Source organism: Taudactylus pleione, unplaced genomic scaffold, assembly GCF_031769625.1.
Source record: "Taudactylus pleione unplaced genomic scaffold, aTauple2 ptg000410l, whole genome shotgun sequence".
Taxonomy (NCBI): domain Eukaryota; kingdom Metazoa; phylum Chordata; class Amphibia; order Anura; family Myobatrachidae; genus Taudactylus; species Taudactylus pleione.
The window spans coordinates 704,749-727,555 of NW_028284812.1; the positions used below are offsets into that span (position 1 = coordinate 704,749).

Sequence of the window (22,807 nt, forward strand, 5' to 3'; positions counted from 1 at the left end):
TGCACTGCTCCCTTGTGTCATACATTACTGTGTCATACACCTAATCCTTCCTCCACACATGCTCTATACACTAGTGACAGCTACATCACTAATATCATCACTGCACTGCTCCCTATTGTCATACATTACTGTGTCATACACCTAATCCTTCCTCCACACATGCTCCATACACTAGTGACATCTACATCACTAATATCATCACTGCTCTGCTCCCTATTGTCATACATTACTGTGTCCTACAACTAATCCTTCCCCCACACATGCTCTATACACTAGTGACACCTACATCACTAATATCATCACTGCTCTGCTCCCTTGTGTCATACATTACTGTGTCATACACCTAATCCTTCCCCCACACATGCTCTATACACTAGTGACAGCTTTATCACTAATATCATCACTGCTCTGCTCCCTTGTGTCATACATTACTGTGCAAAACACCTAATCCTTCCTCCACACATGCTCTATACACTAGTGACACCTACATCACTAATATCATCACTGCTCTGCTCCCTATTGTCATACATTACTGTGTCATACACCTAATCCTTCCTCCACACATGCTCTATACACTAGTGACAGCTACATCACTAATATCATCACTGCTCTGCTCCCTATTGTCATACATTACTGTGTCATACACCTAATCCTTCCTCCACACATGCTCTATACACTAGTGACAGCTACATCACTAATATCATCACTGCTCTGCTCCCTATTGTCATACATTACTGTGTCATACACCTAATCCTTCCTCCACACATGCTCTATACACTAGTGACAGCTACATCACTAATATCATCACTGCTCTGCTCCCTATTGTCATACATTACTGTGTCCTACACCTAATCCTTCCTCCACACATGCTCTATACACTAGTGACAGCTACATCACTAATATCATCACTGCTCTGCTCCCTATTGTCATACATTAATGTACCATACACCTAATCCTTCCTCCACACATGCTCTATACACTAGTGACACCTACATCACTAATATCATCACTGCTCTGCTCCCTATTGTCATACATTACTGTGTCCTACACCTAATCCTTCCTCCACACATGCTCTATACACTAGTGACAGCTACATCACTAATACCATCACTGCTCTGCTCCCTATTGTCATACATTACTGTGTCCTACACCTAATCCTTCCTCCACACATGCTCTATACACTAGTGACAGCTACATCACTAATATCATCACTGCTCTGCTCCCTATTTTCATACATTAATGTACCATACACCTAATCCTTCCTCCACACATGCTCTATACACTAGTGACACCTACATCACTAATATCATCACTGCTCTGCTCCCTATTGTCATACATTACTGTGTCATACACCTAATCCCTCCTCCACACATGCTCTATACACTAGTGACAGCTACATCACTAATATCATCACTGCTCTGCTCCCTATTGTCATACATTACTGTGTCCTACACCTAATCCTTCCTCCACACATGCTCTATACACTAGTGACAGCTACATCTCTAATATCATCACTGCTCTGCTCCCTTGTGTCATACATTACTGTGTCATACACCTAATCCTTCCTCCACACATGCTCTATACACTAGTGACAGCTACATCACTAATATCATCACTGCTCTGCTCCCTTCTGTCATACATTACTGTGTCATACACCTAATCCTTCCCCCACACATGCTCTATACACTAGTGACACCTACATCACTAATATCATCACGGCTCTGCTCCCTTATGTCATACATTACTGTGTCATACACCTAATCCTTCCTCCACACATGCTCTATACACTAGTGACAGCTCCATCACTAATATCATCACTGCTCTGCTCCCTTTCCCTTATGTCATACATTACTGTGTCCTACACCTAATCCTTCCTCCACACATGCTCTATACACTAGTGACATCTACATCACTAATATCATCACTGCTCTGCTCCCTATTGTCATACATTACTGTGTCATACACCTAATCCTTCCTCCACACATGCTCTATACACTAGTGACAGCTACATCACTAATATCATCACTGCTCTGCTCCCTATTGTCATACATTACTGTGTCCTACACCTAATCCTTCCTCCACACATGCTCTATACACTAGTGACATCTACATCACTAATATCATCACTGCTCTGCTCCCTATTGTCATACATTACTGTGTCATACACCTAATCCTTCCTCCACACATGCTCTATACACTAGTGACAGCTACATCACTAATATCATCACTGCTCTGCTCCCTTGTGTCATACATTACTGTGTCCTACACCTAAACCTTCCTCCACACATGCTCTATACACTAGTGACAGCTACATCACTAATATCATCACTGCTCTGCTCCCTTATGTCATACATTACTGTGTCATACACCTAATCCTTCCTCCACACATGCTCTATACACTAGTGACAGCTCCATCACTAATATCATCACTGCTCTGCTCCCTATTGTCATACATTACTGTGTCATACACCTAATCCTTCCTCCACACATGCTCTATACACTAGTGACAGCTACATCACTAATATCATCACTGCTCTGCTCCCTTGTGTCATACATTACTGTGTCCTACAGCTAATCCTTCCTCCACACATGCTCTATACACTAGTGACACCTACATCACTAATATCATAACTGCTCTGCTCCCTATTGTCATACATTACTGTGTCCTACACCTAATCCCTCCTCCACACATGCTCTATACACTAGCGACATCTACATCACTAATATCATCACTGCTCTGCTCCCTATTGTCATACATTACTGTGTCATTCACCTAATCCTTCCTCCACACATGCTCTATACACTAGTGACAGCTACATCACTAATATAATCACTGCTCTGCTCCCTATTGTCATACATTACTGTGTCCTACACCTAATCCTTCCTCCACATATGCTCTATACACTAGTGACTAGAGATGAGCGGTTCGGATTCTGTGGAATCCGAACCGCTTCGAACATTGGGGATCCGAGTCCACCCGAACCCTGTTCGGGTGTCCACCGCCTGACTCGGATCCCCGTTCGGGGCCGAACGGCGGCCGCCTGATGTCGGATTCTCACTAGACAATCCGACATCAGGTCTCCTCGCAGTGATAGCGCTCTGCCCTACACAGATACAAACACACAGCCGCCAGCGGCAGCTGTGTGTTTGTTACAGCAGCCAATGAGAGTCACACAGACTCTCATTGGCTGCTGCACGGAGGGAGCCGGCTGGAGCTCACACGTGAGCTCCGTCTTCCGGCTCCCTCCTCAGCGTGTGACAGAGCGGACGGCGCGGGAGCGGGGATACAGGTAAGTTTTATTTTTTTTATTTTTTTACTTGTCAAAGGTCCGGGGGCGCTACTGGGGGGGGGTCTGCACTACTGGGGGGGTCTGCTACTGGGGGGGGCTATACTACTGGGGGGGCCATACTACAGAGGGGCCTGCTACTGGGGGGGCTATACTACTGGGGGGGGTCTGCACTACTGGGGGGGGGTCTGCTACTGGGGGAGGCAATACTACTGGGGGGGCCATACTACAGAGGGGCCTGCTACTGGGGGGGGCTATACTACTGGGGGGGGGGTCTGCTACTGGGGGGGCCATACTACTGGGGGGGATCTGCACTATTGGGGGGCCATACTACAGAGGGGCCTGCTACTGGGGGGGGGCTATACTACTGGGGGGGTCTGCACTACTGGGGGGGGTCTGCTACTGGGCAGGGCTATACTACTGGGGGGGCCATACTACAGAGGGGCCTGCTACTGGGGGGGCTATACTACTGGGGGGGGTCTGCTACTGGGGGGGCCATACTACTGAGGGGCCTGCTACTGGGGGGGGCCATACTACAGGGGGGGCCTACTACAGGGGGGCCCATACTACAGGGGGGCCCATACTACAGGGGGGGCTACTACTGAAGCAGCCTACTACTGGGGCAGCCTACTACTGGGGGAGCCATACTACTGGGGGGGCATACTACTGGGTGGCATGCTAATGGGGGGCATACTACTGGGTGGGCCTGCTAATGGGGGACATACTACTGGGGGGGGCCTGCTAATGGGGGGCATACTACTGGGGAGCATTCAACTGGGGGCACTGCATAGTGGACCGTACTACTAAGGGGACTGCATAGGGGGCACCACTGCTGGGGGACATTGTGTAAGGGACACCGCTACTGTGGGCATTGTGTAAAAGGGTCACTACTGTGGGCATTGTGTAAAAGGGGCACTACTGTGTGTCGTAACATAAATAAGAGACACTACTTTATGGTGTAATGTGAATCAGGCCCTATGTGCGGTGTAATGCTAATAAGATTGTGCACTGTGACTCCTAGGGCCGTAGCCCACTTTGTAAACAAGTACTGTGACTCTGCTGGCCGTACCCCACTGGGTGGGTGCACTACTTTTCATTTCTGCCACTGCTGTGTGGCAATGTGTCATAGATGTGCTGTATACTGTGGTGTCTGTGTCGTTGTGCCGCTGCTTTGTCGCTTAGTAACCAGTCAGCTCACTGCAACCTTTGGCCAATAATGTTGAAAACAATATTATAAGCTGTGATATGGTCTAAATTGACTGGAAATTAATGTTATTGAGGTTAATAGTACTCTAGGAAGAAAAAAAAGACCAATTTATGTGATTTTAGCTTTTTTTGTCAATTTTTGTAAAAAAATCCAAATCCAAATCCAAAGCCGGACGACGAATTAGAACCAAATCCAAATCCAAATCCGGCAAAAATGGTCCGGCGCACATCCCTACTAGTGACAGCTACATCACTAATATCATCACTGCTCTGCTCCCTATTGTCATACATTACTGTGTCCTACACCTAATCCTTCCCCCACACATGCTCTATACACTAGTGACAGCTACATCACTAATATCATCACTGCTCTGCTCCCTATTGTCATACATTACTGTGTCCTACACCTAATCCTTCCCCCACACATGCTCTATACACTAGTGACAGCTACATCACTAATATCATCACTGCTCTGCTCCCTATTGTCATACATTACTGTGTCCTACACCTAATCCTTCCTCCACACATGCTCTATACACTAGTGACAGCTACATCACTAATATCATCACTGCACTGCTCCCTATTGTCATACATTACTGTGTCGTACACCTAATCCTTCCTCCACACATGCTCTATACACTAGTGACACCTACATCACTAATATCATCACTGCTCTGCTCCCTATTGTCATACATTACTGTGTCCTACACCTAATCCTTCCTCCACACATGCTCTATACACTAGTGACACCTACATCACTAATATCATCACTGCTCTGCTCCCTATTGTCATACATTACTGTGTCATACTCCTAATCCTTCCTCCACACATGCTCTATACACTAGTGACACCTACATCACTAATATCATCACTGCTCTGCTCCCTACTGTCATACATTACTGTGTCATACACCTAATCCCTCCTCCAGACATGCTCTATACACTAGTGACATCTACATCACTAATATCATCACTGCTCTGCTCCCTTGTGTCATACATTACTGTGTCATACACCTAATCCTTCCTCCACACATGCTCTATACACTAGTGACAGCTACATCACTAATATCATCACTGCTCTGCTCCCTATTGTCATACATTACTGTGTCCTACACCTAATCCTTCCTCCACACATGCTCTATACACTAGTGACATCTACATCACTAATATCATCACTGCTCTGCTCCCTATTGTCATACATTACTGTGTCATACACCTAATCCTTCCTCCACACATGCTCTATACACTAGTGACACCTACATCACTAATATCATCACTGCTCTGCTCCCTACTGTCATACATTACTGTGTCATACACCTAATCCCTCCTCCACACATGCTCTATACACTAGTGACATCTACATCACTAATATCATCACTGCTCTGCTCCCTATTGTCATACATTACTGTGTCATACACCTAATCCTTCCTCCACACATGCTCTATACACTAGTGACAGCTACATCACTAATATCATCACTGCTCTGCTCCCTACTGTCATACATTACTGTGTCATACACCTAATCCTTCCTCCACACATGCTCTATACACTAGTGACATCTACATCACTAATATCATCACTGCTCTGCTCCCTATTGTCATACATTACTGTGTCATACACCTAATCCTTCCTCCACACATGCTCTATACACTAGTGACATCTACATCACTAATATCATCATTGCTCTGCTCCCTATTGTCATACATTACTGTGTCATACACCTAATCCTTCCTCCACACATGCTCTATACACTAGTGACAGCTACATCACTAATATCATCACTGCTCTGCTCCCTATTGTCATACATTACTGTGTCATACACCTAATCCTTCCTCCACACATGCTCTATACACTAGTGACAGCTACATCACTAATATCATCACTGCTCTGCTCCCTATTGTCATACATTACTGTGTCATACACCTAATCCTTCCTCCACACATGCTCTATACACTAGTGACACCTACATCACTAATATCATCACTGCTCTGCTCCCTTGTGTCATACATTACTGTGTCCTACACCTAATCCTTCCTCCACACATGCTCTATACACTAGTGACACCTACATCACTAATATCATCACTGCTCTGCTCCCTATTGTCATACATTACTGTGTCATACACCTAATCCATCCTCCACACATGCTCTATACACTAGTGACACCTACATCACTAATATCATCACTGCTCTGCTCCCTTGTGTCATACATTACTGTGTCATACACCTAATCCTTCCTCCACACATGCTCTATACACTAGTGACACCTACATCACTAATATCATCACTGCTCTGCTCCCTATTGTCATACATTACTGTGTCATACACCTAATCCTTCCTCCACACATGCTCTATACACTAGTGACATCTACATCACTAATATCATCACTGCTCTTCTCCCTATTGTCATACATTACTGTGTCATACACCTAATCCATCCTCCACACATGCTCTATACACTAGTGACACCTACATCACTAATATCATCACTGCTCTGCTCCCTTGTGTCATACATTACTGTGTCCTACACCTAATCCTTCCTCCACACATGCTCTATACACTAGTGACACCTACATCACTAATATCATCACTGCTCTGCTCCCTATTGTCATACATTACTGTGTCATACACCTAATCCTTCCTCCACACATGCTCTATACACTAGTGACATCTACATCACTAATATCATCACTGCTCTTCTCCCTATTGTCATACATTACTGTGTCATACACCTAATCCTTCCTCCACACATGCTCTATACACTAGTGACATCTACATCACTAATATCATCACTGCTCTTCTCCCTATTGTCATACATTACTGTGTCATACACCTAATCCTTCCTCCACACATGCTCTATACACTAGTGACATCTACATCACTAATATCATCACTGCTCTGCTCCCTATTGTCATACATTACTGTGTCATACACCTAATCCTTCCTCCACACATGCTCTATACACTAGTGACAGCTACATCACTAATATCATCACTGCTCTGCACCCTATTGTCATACATTACTGTGTCATACACCTAATCCTTCCTCCACACATGCTCTATACACTAGTGACACCTACATCACTAATATCATCACTGCTCTGCTCCCTTCTGTCATACATTACTGTGTCATACACCTAATCCTTCCTCCACACATGCTCTATACACTACTGACAGCTACATCACTAATATCATCACTGCTCTGCTCCCTATTGTCATACATTACTGTGTCATACACCTAATCCTTCCTCCACACATGCTCTATACACTAGTGACAGCTACATCACTAATATCATCACTGCTCTGCTCCCTATTGTCATACATTACTGTGTCATACACCTAATCCTTCCTCCACACATGCTCTATACACTAGTGACATCTACATCACTAATATCATCACTGCTCTGCTCCCTTGTGTCATACATTACTGTGTCATACACCTAATCCTTCCTCCACACATGCTCTATACACTAGTGACATCTACATCACTAATATCATCACTGCTCTGCTCCCTTGTGTCATACATTACTGTGTCATACACCTAATCCTTCCCCCACACATGCTCTATACACTAGTGACAGCTACATCACTAATATCATCACTGCACTGCTCCCTATTGTCATACATTACTGTGTCATACACCTAATCCTTCCTCCACACATGCTCTATACACTAGTGACATCTACATCACTAATATCATCACTGCTCTGCTCCCTTGTGTCATACATTACTGTGTCATACACCTAATCCTTCCTCCACACATGCTCTATACACTACTGACAGCTACATCACTAATATCATCACTGCTCTGCTCCCTTGTGTCATACATTACTCTATCATACACCTAATCCTTCCTCCACACATGCTCTATACACTAGTGACACCTACATCACTAATATCATCACTGCTCTGCTCCCTATTGTCATACATTACTGTGTCCTACACCTAATCCTTCCCGCACACATGCTCTATACACTAGTGACTGCTACATCACTAATATCATCACTGCTCTGCTCCCTTGTGTCATACATTACTGTGTCCTACACCTAATCCTTCCTCCACACATGCTCTATACACTAGTGACAGCTACATCACTAATATCATCACTGCTCTGCTCCCTATTGTCATACATTACTGTGTCCTACACCTAATCCTTCCTCCACACATGCTCTATACACTAGTGACAGCTACATCACTAATATCATCACTGCTCTGCTCCCTATTGTCATACATTACTGTGTCCTACACCTAATCCTTCCCGCACACATGCTCTATACACTAGTGACTGCTACATCACTAATATCATCACTGCTCTGCTCCCTATTGTCATACATTACTGTGTCCTACACCTAATCCTTCCTCCACACATGCTCTATACACTAGTGACAGCTACATCACTAATATCATCACTGCTCTGCTCCCTATTGTCATACATTACTGTGTCAGACACCTAATCCTTCCTCCACACATGCTCTATACACTAGTGACAGCTTTATCACTAATACCATCACTGCTCTGCTCCCTATTGTCATACATTACTGTGTCCTACACCTAATCCTTCCTCCACACATGCTCTATACACTAGTGACAGCTACATCACTAATATCATCACTGCTCTGCTCCCTATTGTCATACATTACTGTGTCATACACCTAATCCTTCCTCCACACATGCTCTATACACTAGTGACAGCTACATCACTAATATCATCACTGCTCTGCTCCCTTGTGTCATACATTACTGTGTCCTACACCTAATCCTTCCTCCACACATGCTCTATACACTAGTGACACCTACATCACTAATATCATCACTGCTCTGCTCCCTATTGTCATATATTACTGTGTCCTACACCTAATCCTTCCTCCACACATGCTCTATACACTAGTGACAGCTACATCACTAATATCATCACTGCTCTGCTCCCTTGTGTCATACATTACTGTGTCCTACACCTAATCCTTCCCCCACACATGCTCTATACACTAGTGACAGCTACATCACTAATATCATCACTGCTCTGCTCCCTATTGTCATACATTAATGTGTCATACACCTAATCCTTCCTCCACACATGCTCTATACACTAGTGACAGCTACATCACTAATATCATCACTGCTCTGCTCCCTATTGTCATACATTACTGTGTCATACACCTAATCCTTCCCCCACACATGCTCTATACACTAGTGACAGCTATATCACTAATATCATCACTGCTCTGCTCCCTATTGTCATACATTACTGTGTCATACACCTAATCCTTCCCCCACACATGCTCTATACACTAGTGACAGCTACATCACTAATACCATCACTGCCCTGCTCCCTATTGTCATACATTACTGTGTCCTACACCTAATCCTTCCTCCACACATGCTCTATACACTAGTGACACCTACATCACTAATATCATCACTGCTCTGCTCCCTTGTGTCATACATTACTGTGTCCTACACCTAATCCTTCCTCCACACATGCTCTACACACTACTGACATCTACATCACTAATATCATCACTGCTCTGCTCCCTATTGTCATACATTACTGTGTCCTACACCTAATCCTTCCTCCACACATGATCTATACACTAGTGACACCTACATCACTAATATCATCACTGCTCTGCTCCCTATTGTCATACATTACTGTGTCCTACACCTAATCCTTCCTCCACACATGCTCTATACACTAGTGACACCTACATCACTAATATCATCACTGCTCTGCTCCCTTGTGTCATACATTACTGTGTCCTACACCTAATCCTTCCTCCACACATGCTCTATACACTAGTGACAGCTACATCACTAATATCATCACTGCTCTGCTCCCTATTGTCATACATTACTGTGTCATACACCTAATCCTTCCTCCACACATGCTCTATACACTAGTGACAGCAACATCACTAATATCATCACTGCTCTGCTCCCTTGTGTCATACATTACTGTGTCCTACACCTAATCCTTCCTCCACACATGCTCTATACACTAGTGACACCTACATCACTAATATCATCACTGCTCTGCTCCCTATTGTCATACATTACTGTGTCCTACACCTAATCCTTCCCCCACACATGCTCTATACAATAGTGACATCTACATCACTAATATCATCACTGCTCTGCTCCCTATTGTCATATATTACTGTGTCCTACACCTAATCCTTCCTCCACACATGCTCTATACACTAGTGACATCTACATCACTAATATCATCACTGCTCTGCTCCCTTGTGTCATACATTACTGTGTCCTACACCTAATCCTTCCTCCACACATGCTCTATACACTAGTGACAGCTACATCACTAATATCATCACTGCTCTGCTCCCTATTGTCATACATTACTGTGTCATACACCTAATCCTTCCTCCACACATGCTCTATACACTAGTGACACCTACATCACTAATATCATCACTGCTCTGCTCCCTATTGTCATACATTACTGTGTCATACACCTAATCCTTCCTCCACACATGCTCTATACACTAGTGACATCTACATCACTAATATCATCACTGCTCTGCTCCCTATTGTCATACATTACTGTCATACACCTAATCCTTCCTCCACACATGCTCTATACACTAGTGACATCTACATCACTAATATCATCACTGCTCTGCTCCCTTGTGTCATACATTACTGTGTCCTACACCTAATCCTTCCTCCACACATGCTCTATACACTAGTGACACCTACATCACTAATATCATCACTGCTCTGCTCCCTATTGTCATACATTACTGTGTCCTACACCTAATCCTTCCTCCACACATGCTCTATACACTAGTGACATCTACATCACTAATATCATCACTGCTCTGCTCCCTATTGTCATACATTACTGTGTCATATACCTAATCCTTCCTCCACACATGCTCTATACACTAGTGACAGCTACATCACTAATATCATCACTGCTCTGCTCCCTATTGTCATACATTACTGTGTCATACACCTAATCCTTCCTCCACACATGCTCTGTACACTAGTGACAGCTGTATCACTAATATCATCACTGCTCTGCTCCCTTGTGTCATACATTACTGTGTCATACACCTAATCCTTCCTCCACACATGCTCTATACACTAGTGACATCTACATCGCTAATATCATCACTGCTCTGCTCCCTTGTGTCATACATTACTGTGTCCTACACCTAATCCTTCCTCCACACATGCTCTATACACTAGTGACATCTACATCACTAATATCATCACTGCTCTGCTCCCTATTGTCATACATTACTGTGTCATACACCTAATCCTTCCTCCACACATGCTCTATACACTAGTGGCAGCTATATCACTAATATCATCACTGCTCTGCTCCCTATTGTCATATATTACTGTGTCCTACACCTAATCCTTCCTCCACACATGCTGTATACACTAGTGACATCTACATCACTAATATCATCACTGCTCTGCTCCCTATTGTCATACATTACTGTGTCATACACCTAATCCTTCCTCCACACATGCTCTATACACTAGTGACACCTACATCACTAATATCATCACTGCTCTGCTCCCTATTGTCATACATTACTGTGTCCTACACCTAATCCTTCCTCCACACATGCTCTATACACTAGTGACACCTACATCACTAATATCATCACTGCTCTGCTCCCTTGTGTCATACATTACAGTGTCATACACCTAATCCTTCCTCCACACATGCTCTATACACTAGTGACACCTACATCACTAATATCATCACTGCTCTGCTCCCTATTGTCATACATTACTGTGTCATACACCTAATCCTTCCTCCACACATGCTGTATACACTAGTGACATCTACATCACTAATATCATCACTGCTCTGCTCCCTATTGTCATACATTACTGTGTCATACACCTAATCCTTCCCCCGCACATGCTCTATACACTAGTGACACCTACATCACTAATATCATCACTGCTCTGCTCCCTATTGTCATACATTACTGTGTCCTACACCTAATCCTTCCTCCACACATGCTCTATACACTAGTGACACCTACATCACTAATATCATCACTGCTCTGCTCCCTTGTGTCATACATTACAGTGTCATACACCTAATCCTTCCTCCACACATGCTCTATACACTAGTGACACCTACATCACTAATATCATCACTGCTCTGCTCCCTTGTGTCATACATTACAGTGTCATACACCTAATCCTTCCTCCACACATGCTCTATACACTAGTGACACCTACATCACTAATATCATCACTGCTCTGCTCCCTTCTGTCATACATTACTGTGTCCTACAGCTAATCCTTCCTCCACACATGCTCTATACACTAGTGACACCTACATCACTAATATCATCACTGCTCTGCTCCCTATTGTCATACATTACTGTGTCATACACCTAATCCTTCCTCCACACATGCTCTATACACTAGTGACATCTACATCACTAATATCATCACTGCTCTGCTCCCCTTGTGTCATACATTACTGTGTCATACACCTAATCCTTCCTCCACACATGCTCTATACACTAGTGACATCTACATCACTAATATCATCACTGCTCTGCTCCCTTGTGTCATACATTACTGTGTCCTACACCTAATCCTTCCTCCACACATGCTCTATACACTAGTGACACCTACATCACTAATATCATCACTGCTCTGCTCCCTATTGTCATACATTACTGTGTCCTACACCTAATCCTTCCCCCACACATGCTCTATACAATAGTGACATCTACATCACTAATATCATCACTGCTCTGCTCCCTATTGTCATATATTACTGTGTCCTACACCTAATCCTTCCTCCACACATGCTCTATACACTAGTGACATCTACATCGCTAATATCATCACTGCTCTGCTCCCTTGTGTCATACATTACTGTGTCCTACACCTAATCCTTCCTCCACACATGCTCTATACACTAGTGACACCTACATCACTAATATCATCACTGCTCTGCTCCCTATTGTCATACATTACTGTGTCCTACACCTAATCCTTCCCCCACACATGCTCTATACACTAGTGACATCTACATCACTAATATCATCACTGCTCTGCTCCCTATTGTCATATATTACTGTGTCCTACACCTAATCCTTCCTCCACACATGCTCTATACACTAGTGACATCTACATCGCTAATATCATCACTGCTCTGCTCCCTTGTGTCATACATTACTGTGTCCTACACCTAATCCTTCCTCCACACATGCTCTATACACTAGTGCCAGCTACATCACTAATATCATCACTGCTCTGCTCCCTATTGTCATACATTACTGTGTCCTACACCTAATCCTTCCTCCACACATGCTCTATACAATAGTGACATCTACATCACTAATATCATCACTGCTCTGCTCCCTATTGTCATACATTACTGTGTCATACACCTAATCCTTCCTCCACACATGCTCTATACACTAGTGACAGCTATATCACTAATATCATCACTGCTCTGCTCCCTATTGTCATATATTACTGTGTCCTACACCTAATCCTTCCTCCACACATGCTGTATACACTAGTGACAGCTACATCACTAATATCATCACTGCTCTGCTCCCTTGTGTCATACATTACTGTGTCCTACACCTAATCCTTCCTCCACACATGCTGTATACACTAGTGACAGCTACATCACTAATATCATCACTGCTCTGCTCCCTATTGTCATACATTACTGTGTCATACACCTAATCCTTCCTCCACACATGCTCTATACAATAGTGACAGCTACATCACTAATATCATCACTGCTCTGCTCCCTATTGTCATACATTAATGTGTCATACACCTAATCCATCCTCCACACATGCTCTATACACTAGTGACATCTACATCACTAATATCATCACTGCTCTGCTCCCTATTGTCATACATTACTGTGTCATACACCTAATCCTTCCTCCACACATGCTCTATACAATAGTGACAGCTACATCACTAATATCATCACTGCTCTGCTCCCTATTGTCATACATTAATGTGTCATACACCTAATCCATCCTCCACACATGCTCTATACACTAGTGACATCTACATCACTAATATCATCACTGCTCTGCTCCCTATTGTCATACATTACTGTGTCATACACCTAATCCTTCCTCCACACATGCTCTATACACTAGTGACACCTACATCACTAATATCATCACTGCTCTGCTCCCTTCTGTCATACATTACAGTGTCATACACCTAATCCTTCCTCCACACATGCTCTATAGAATAGAGAAAACTGCATCAAAATCCATCCAGTGGTTCCCCAGATTAGCCAGAAAACACACAGACGCCTACCAGGGACCTTATTTTATTCTATGCATGGATGGATAGTTTAGTATATTTATTGCGTGTTCTGTGTGCATACGTTGAGCCCCCCCCTCCCCTAAATCCTGCGGCATTGTACAGTGAGGAGGTGCAGGCGCATTCTGCAGACGCCTGGTATGCGTAGTAACATGGTCCCATGTTTGTGGAGTTACACAGAGGGATTCGGAAGTCTGAACACAGTCGAATGGGGAAATCCCTCCTGCTGCTGCTTTTATATATGGTGGCAGATCCCCCGTCATTTGTCTTCCTCACCTGTTGTAGAAATAAGTGATGATTACAATGACTAAAATGAATGTGTGCATTTGTGTCCCTGTCACACCGCGGCGCGTGCAGTGAATGTCTGTAGGAATATATCCCTGTATAACGTGGGCCGTGGCGCACACAGTCTGTCCGTGGCTTTCCTGTATCCTGACCAATAACCACTGTTACTTTTTGTCTGTCAGAATGGGGAGAAAGTCCTCCCTAAAGAAGAAATTGAATGTCCCCCCGGGTGGAAGTGGGAGGATGAAGAGTGGTCGACGGATATTAATCGAGCGGTGGACGAGCAGGGTGAGAATCGGCTCATTGTTATACGCACAATTTATAGGGACTTACCAATAGTACATCGTGTCAGTGTCACATTGCCTAGATTTATATATATATATATATATATATATATATATATATATATATATATATATATTAGTGGAGTCGCTGCTTCAGGTAATGGAGTCAGGGTTTTGGGGTCCTTGGTGTCAGGAACCGAACCTATGTTTCATACCGGCTGCCTCTTTAGTGTCTGGTTGCCGTGGAATGTGTTTTATGTTTGTGATAGTGAGGGAAGGACAGACTCCATCACACTTTACATATTAATTAAACGAACACAGACAGGACAGTATATTTTTCCCTATTATCCAGCATGTGAGAACTTTAACATATTGATCCATTTGTCAATTAACCACTTGCCGACCTCTAGGGTTCACTGTTCCTTTGGGTGCCCTGTTTTGGAACATTGCACCCAAAGGAACTCTGTCACTTTTGGTCCCCGTATAGTATTCAATAAAAACACTTGAAGGTTGTGGCAGAAGTTGTGCAAAATCATTACATACTGTATATTCTACACACATTTTCTTTTTTTACTAGGGAAATGAGATGCAGAGTTCAAGGAATTTCAATATTAACCAATATGTGGTGACTACTGCTGTGAATCCCTGTAGAACATTGTGGAACTACAAGTCCCTGCACTCCCTTCTGGTCAAAGCTTGGCCCTGTAGTGCATCACCTCCCTGCAGATAATATGGACTGCCCAGGCCCCTTCACCATGTTAATTCGCATTGTCCCCTATCTAGGCTGGGAGTACGGCATTACCATTCCGCCGGACCGAAAACCCAAATCCTGGGTCCCCACGGAGAAGATGTACCACACAAACCGGAGGAGGCGCTGGGTCCGGCTGCGCAGGAGAGATCCCAAGCAGATAGAGATCCTGAAAAAGGTGCCTTTTCTGTGTTTTCCCATCAGTCCCTGAGGGACTACATAGTATGCAGCCAATACCCGCGTCAGTGTATGTACTCAGAAAACAGGCCCCGCCCAGCTATGCGTTTCATTGGTCAATGTGATGAGTGAAATACACCTTGGTGCAGGTGAATCCCGGTATTTGTGTGTTCTGATTTATGTACGCCGCTGGGTGTCACGCCTCGGTAATGGTCTGCAGTGCAGGTTTTCCGAATATCCCCCAGCCAGCAGAGGTTAGTCACTAATTTATCCAATTAATTTATCACATGAAGAGACCTTGGAAACGCGCGCTAATTTGAGCGCAGAGGGCTGTAAAGTGATATTGATTGATATTAGATGTTGGGGTGGTAGTAAGGTGTTTTCACCACTAGGTGTCTCTGTTTGACCGTGTGGGCTCCTCCCCAGGTACCCAAAGCAGATTGAAGTAGTTTCCTCTGCTAATAAAACGTCCTATTGAAACCTGAGAGTAAACAGCGGCTGAGCAGCCCAGCGTCTGCCAGATGCACTTTTTATAACCTGTAATAGTGAAACAGCATAGTGTGCTATACAGCGTTACAGAGACAGGCTACCGCCATGATGCGAGCAGTCTCATCCTAGCACATGTAAGGCAGGGAGAGGTCAGGAGACTGCTGCGCACTGTGGGTATGGCACCAGGGAAGAGACCGATGCTATATTAGCAGTAACACCCCTGGGAGACACATCACCTAGGATTATCCTTTGCAAAGATATTTCAGCAAATACCTTCAAGGTGTTTTTTCACCTACAGGTGACTTTTCATTAATTGGCTTGCACGTCCCCTCGGACAACTTTTTATTTAACACATTGCTATTGTTTTTGGGGCTCCTCCTGTGCTTTTCGTACAAGGCTTTCGATCATCAGGGAGGTGTATGCTTGTTGCCCTTGGTTACGACACAGACCTGTTGTGCTCTCTGCATAGAATACGGTGATATATGTGTACATAACACCTGTATGTGATGTGTACTTCTCCTTGCAGGCTTCCAATATCCGTATAATCTGCAGGTGGGGGTCGTACATTATCCCACATACGATGTTACATAGAGTAACATTCCCCATGAAGTACTGTAGTAACATTATGAGTGTCATTTTTGGGACCAGTGCCCGGTGGCTTCTAATATGCTTATAATTTGCCCTCCTTGGTATTTTATAACCACCGAACAATAAAACCTCTATCATAAAATTAGTGGTCCAGTAAAAAAGCCACAAGATACTATGGTGTAAGATTGCTACAAGGGGTATAGTGGTTAATGTTCAAACAAGCACTTTTCCACTAAAATATATGGTGCCCCTTTTATTACTTATAGCGCCCAAAACCAAATCCTGATTGAAACCCAATTCCAGAAGTTTACAATTATCACAATCTGGTGGATCCCCCGACATCTGGTGCTGCATAGTAGCTCTCCCTGGAAGCTTGTCGTCAGTGGTCCACCCCTGATGTCCGCCACATTCTCGTTGCTCCTGCCACCCAGCCTGTCCACCACCTAAGGGATGCTGGCAGCTGGAGGCAGCACGGGGTGACCTGTGGGGAGCTCATAATATTTGGGTTCATGTTTACCTTAACTCAATTTTAGATTTTGGGCAGATGTATCCATATAAGGGTCTAATTATTGTCGGTGCCGGGTGGCTGCGGTAACTATATACTACCGCTATTTACCGTGTCGGGGCTGCCCCGCGAGCGCTGCTGTTCTATGGAATTGAACATTTTCTTTCGCAGGCAGCCTAGCGCTTATACCACGAGCCCTCACATCCGGCGAGGGATCTAGCAGAGTTTCTCCGTTTTCTCTGGACCCTGTGTTAAGAATAAGGTAACATCGGAGATACTCTGAATGAACCCTTTACAAATATACCATTACTTGGGGCTGATCACACCTAGACCCCTAGCTATGTTGTAATGTATTGTACATATGTGCAGCACAATTTCAAGCAGTTGTGCAGGTTACCCGTAGTCGGGACTGTTCAGGACTATTGAGGAGCACTGGATGGATAGAGTACATCTGTGCTGTGAGTATTGGCTCCGTAATTCAGGTACTTGGGAGGTTCCCGTTTGCTACATGTGGGGGACGGGATGAAATATGCAGAATCATCCACTACAGGGTGACACACGTTACCTTGCTGATAGGGGATCGATGTCACAGCTATGGGTAATGTGGCCGCTGGAAGTGATGTCCCTACGATGTGCTTGATAGATAAATCTCATATTATGTAAACGGTTGTTTTTCACTCCGTTTGCTAAAACCTCATAAAGTGTTGTCTATCTACGATCTGCGATCTGTCCATTAATGTCAGGACAATAATCCCCATTTTATTCTGTGCTGGACACTTTCTCCCAATCTCCAGAAGACTATTGGTTGTCTGGCCCCCAGCTGCGAATGAATGGAGGCTGGTTATCAGTACACACACCGGCTGATTTCACCTTGGATCGCAGTTGCTAACTTGTGTGCATTTCTATAGGCAAGTCTAATGCCGCGTATCCACTAGCAGATATTAATGAGCGATCGTACATTACGACATCGTCATCGTTTAATCTCTCATTAATCGCTCATTAATCCTGCACTATAATGTGGGAAACGACTAGCGATGCGCGCTCCCTCTGGTCGTTTCCGACATCAATCATCGGCTGAACATGACGGTCAATCTGCCGATAACAACAGGGATGATGGAGGGTGCCGGCACTGACCTCTGCATGGGATGGGGAACGACGGTACGATTACGATGTAGTTATCTTACTATCGTTACCTCATCTGCTAGTGGATGTGCGCCTTTAGGCGTATATATGCCGTTGCACGGCTAACATACACACGCCTTCTGTCTACGCTCGCATTCATTACACCGCCCAAACCAGGCCAAACATCGGACACCTCGCTGGACATCGTAACCACATCCAGCATTGCGGCAGGCCAGACCTTACTCACAAATTGCTAACTCTCCAGGTCACGTGGAAAGCTCAGGCTAATTTATGCAACGGCGTTCAAACGCACAGGCACGCCTGCGTTACCCCCACCACAACCCCAAAACGCTCTCTGCCTGTCAATCAATATGCTAATGCCTTGCGTTGGGTCCATGCGTTCGCAATGGCGAGTTTCCACACACACGCACTGCGATGCATGCGCAGTACGCAACAATCAAACGATAGCGCACACATTAGCAACTGCGTTCCAAGCTGAATCAGGCGCGCAGTCTGGTCTGGATACGCCTCTCCCCGCCCCTTCATTACTCGTTGCTGCAGGTGTTAGTGACAGACATGGGCTAACGTGATACTGTACCCTCTCCCACAGCACAAGCCTGACGAATCTGAGAGCGAGGGCTGGGAATACGCCTCACTCTTTGGGTGGAGGTTTCATATGAAGTATCGTAAGACGGACAGCTTCCGGAGACGGCGATGGAGGCGCCGTATGGAACCGTTACAGCAGACGGGAGCGGCAGCTGTGTTTGCCTTAGAGGGAGCCCTGGTAAGTGGAATCATCCAGTCTTCTGACTATAACACTGATGATGATGACGTTGGTGGCATTTGCCCGGAGAATGCGACTTCCACCTACAGTACTGTACTGCTGTCAGCTCCTAGGACGTACACCAAGCATACGGGTTATATGGCGGCAGCTCCTAATCCCGGCTGCTGAGGATTGTCTTCTGCACTAAACACTACTCGGCCTAATACCTGTCAGTACATATCACAGTGATGATTTATCATGGACGCCTGTCTGGATGGAGACATTAAGTGGCTAATGTTACATTAGAGGCATCAGGGTACACTCCTTACTTACTGTATCTCTGTTATAGGGGAAAGAAACCTGAAACACAAGCTTATAAACCCATTGTGTTATACTGCTTATTCAGTGACCATGGCTATTCCCGTCTTATTGTTTTATCCGCTGCCCAGATTGTAAGCTCCTGTGAGTAGGACCCTCTCAACCCTCTTGTCTCATATCTGAACCAAGTCCGTCAAGTTCATCCGTCATTGTTCTGTCTCTGTGTATGTTTGGTGTTTTGTATGAATTTTTTATACCGATTGCCCAACGCAGGAGGACATGACAAAATATATATATATATATATATATATATATATGTACTATATATATATATATATATATATATATATATATATATATATATATATATATAATGTACTAACGTTCAAAAGTTTGGGGTCATTTAGAAATGTCCTTATTTTTGAAAGTAAAGCACTGTTTTTTTTTTTCAATGAAGATGACATTAAATTAATCAGAAATACACTCTATACATTGTTAATGTGGTAAATGACTATACTAGCTGCATAGGTGTATAGAGGCCCATTTCCAGCAACCATCACTCCAGTGTTCTAATGGTACATTGTGTTTGCTAAGCGCATTAGAAGACTAATAGATGATTTGAAAACCCTTGTGCAATTATGTTAGCACAGCTGAAAACGGGTTTGCTCGTTAGAGAAGCTACAAAACTGGCCTTCCTTTGAGCTAGCTGAGTATCTGGAGCATCACATTTGTGGGTTTGATTATACTCTCCAAATGGCCAGAAAAAGAGAACTTTCATGTGGAACTTGATATTCTTGTTCTTAGAAATGAAGGTTATTCCATGCGAGAACTTGGCAAGAAACTGAACATTTCCTACAACGGTATTTACTACTCCCTTCAGAGAACAGCACAAACAGGCTCTAACCAGAGTAGAAAGAGCTGGGAGGTCCCGGTGCACAACTGTGCAAGAAGACAAGTACATTAGAGTCTCTTTAGTTTGAGAAATAGATGCCTCACAAGTCCTCAACTGGCAGCTTAATTAAATGGTACCCGCAAAACGCCAGTGTAAACGTCTACAGTGAAGAGGCGACTCCGGGATGCTGGCCTTCTATGCAGAGTGGCAAAGAAAAAGCCATATCGGAGACTGGCCAATAAAAGGAAAAGATTAATATGGACACAGACATTGGACATAGGAAGATTGGGAAAAAATGTTATGGACAGACCAATCGAAGTTTGAGGTGTTTGGATCACACAGAAGAACATTTGTGAGACGCAGAACTAGTGAGAAGATGCTGGAAGAGTGCCTGACGCCATCTGTCAAGTATGGTGGCGGTAATGTGATGGTCTGGGGCTGCTTTGGTGCTGGTAACGTGGGAGATTTGTACAAAGTAAAAGGGATTTTGAATAAGGAAGGCAATCACTCCATTTTGCAACGCCATGCCATACCCTGTGGACAGCGCTTGATTGGAGCCAATTTCCTCCTCCAACAGGACAATGACCCAAAGCACACCTCCAAATTATGCAATGACTATTTAGGGAAGAAGCAGGCAGCTGGTATTCTGTCTGTAATGGAGTGACCAGCGCAGTCACCAGATCTCAACCCCATTGAGCTGTTGTAGGAGCAGTTTGACCGTATGGTACGCAAGAAGTGCCCATCAAGCCAATCCAACGTGTGGGAGATGCTTCAGGAAGCGTGGGGTGAAATTTCTTCAGATTACCTCAACAAATGAACAGCTAGAATGCCAAAGGTCTGCAATGCTGTAATTGCTGCAAAAGGAGCATTCTTTGACGAAAGCAAAGTTTGAAGGACAAAATTATTATTTCAAATAAAAATCATTATTTCTAACCTTGCCAATGTCTTGACTATAAGTTCTATTCATTTTGCAACTCATTTGATAAATAAGGCAGTTTTCATGTAAAACACGAAATTGTCTGGGTGACCCTAAACCTTTGAACGGTAGTGTGTGTGTGTGTGTGTGTGTGTATGTATATATATATATATATCTCTATCATAATGATTCATCAGTCTTAGAAAAGCAGGAAAAGATGGATGACAGCTGAGAGACATTCACCAGTCACACAGAGAGCAGGAGAGGACATGACGGAGGAGACAGCTGAGAGACATTCACCAGTCACACAGAGAGCAGGAGAGGACATGACGGAGGAGACAGCTGAGAGACATTCACCAGTCACACAGAGAGCAGGAGAGGACATGACGGAGGAGACAGCTGAGAGACATTCACCAGTCACACAGAGAGCAGGAGAGGACATGACGGAGGAGACAGCTGAGAGACATTCACCAGTCACACAGAGAGCAGGAGAGGACATGACGGAGGAGACAGCTGAGAGACATTCACCAGTCACACAGAGAGCAGGAGAGGACATGACGGAGGAGACAGCTGAGAGACATTCACCAGTCACACAGAGAGCAGGAGAGGACATGACGGAGGAGACAGCTGAGAGACATTCACCAGTCACACAGAGAGCAGGAGAGGACATGACGGAGGAGACAGCTGAGAGACATTCACCAGTCACACAGAGAGCAGGAGAGGACATGACGGAGGAGACAGCTGAGAGACATTCACCAGTCACACAGAGAGCAGGAGAGGACATGACGGAGGAGACAGCTGAGAGACATTCACCAGTCACACAGAGAGCAGGAGAGGACATGACGGAGGAGACAGCTGAGAGACATTCACCAGTCACACAGAGAGCAGGAGAGGACATGACGGAGGAGACAGCTGAGAG

At 44.4% G+C, this 22,807-nt stretch overlaps 1 protein-coding gene across 1 annotated transcript in view; it reads left to right on the forward strand.

The window, feature by feature from the left end:
• Positions 1 to 22,807, forward strand: part of DYSF (dysferlin) — a 705,898-nt gene that overhangs the window by 458,139 nt on the left and 224,952 nt on the right. Inside the window, exons 28-30 of the mRNA XM_088447021.1 lie at positions 15,269 to 15,374; positions 16,154 to 16,296; positions 19,610 to 19,783. Of these exons, the coding sequence (XP_088303147.1) occupies positions 15,269 to 15,374; positions 16,154 to 16,296; positions 19,610 to 19,783 (423 nt within the window). The remainder of the gene's footprint in view (positions 1 to 15,268; positions 15,375 to 16,153; positions 16,297 to 19,609; positions 19,784 to 22,807) is intronic.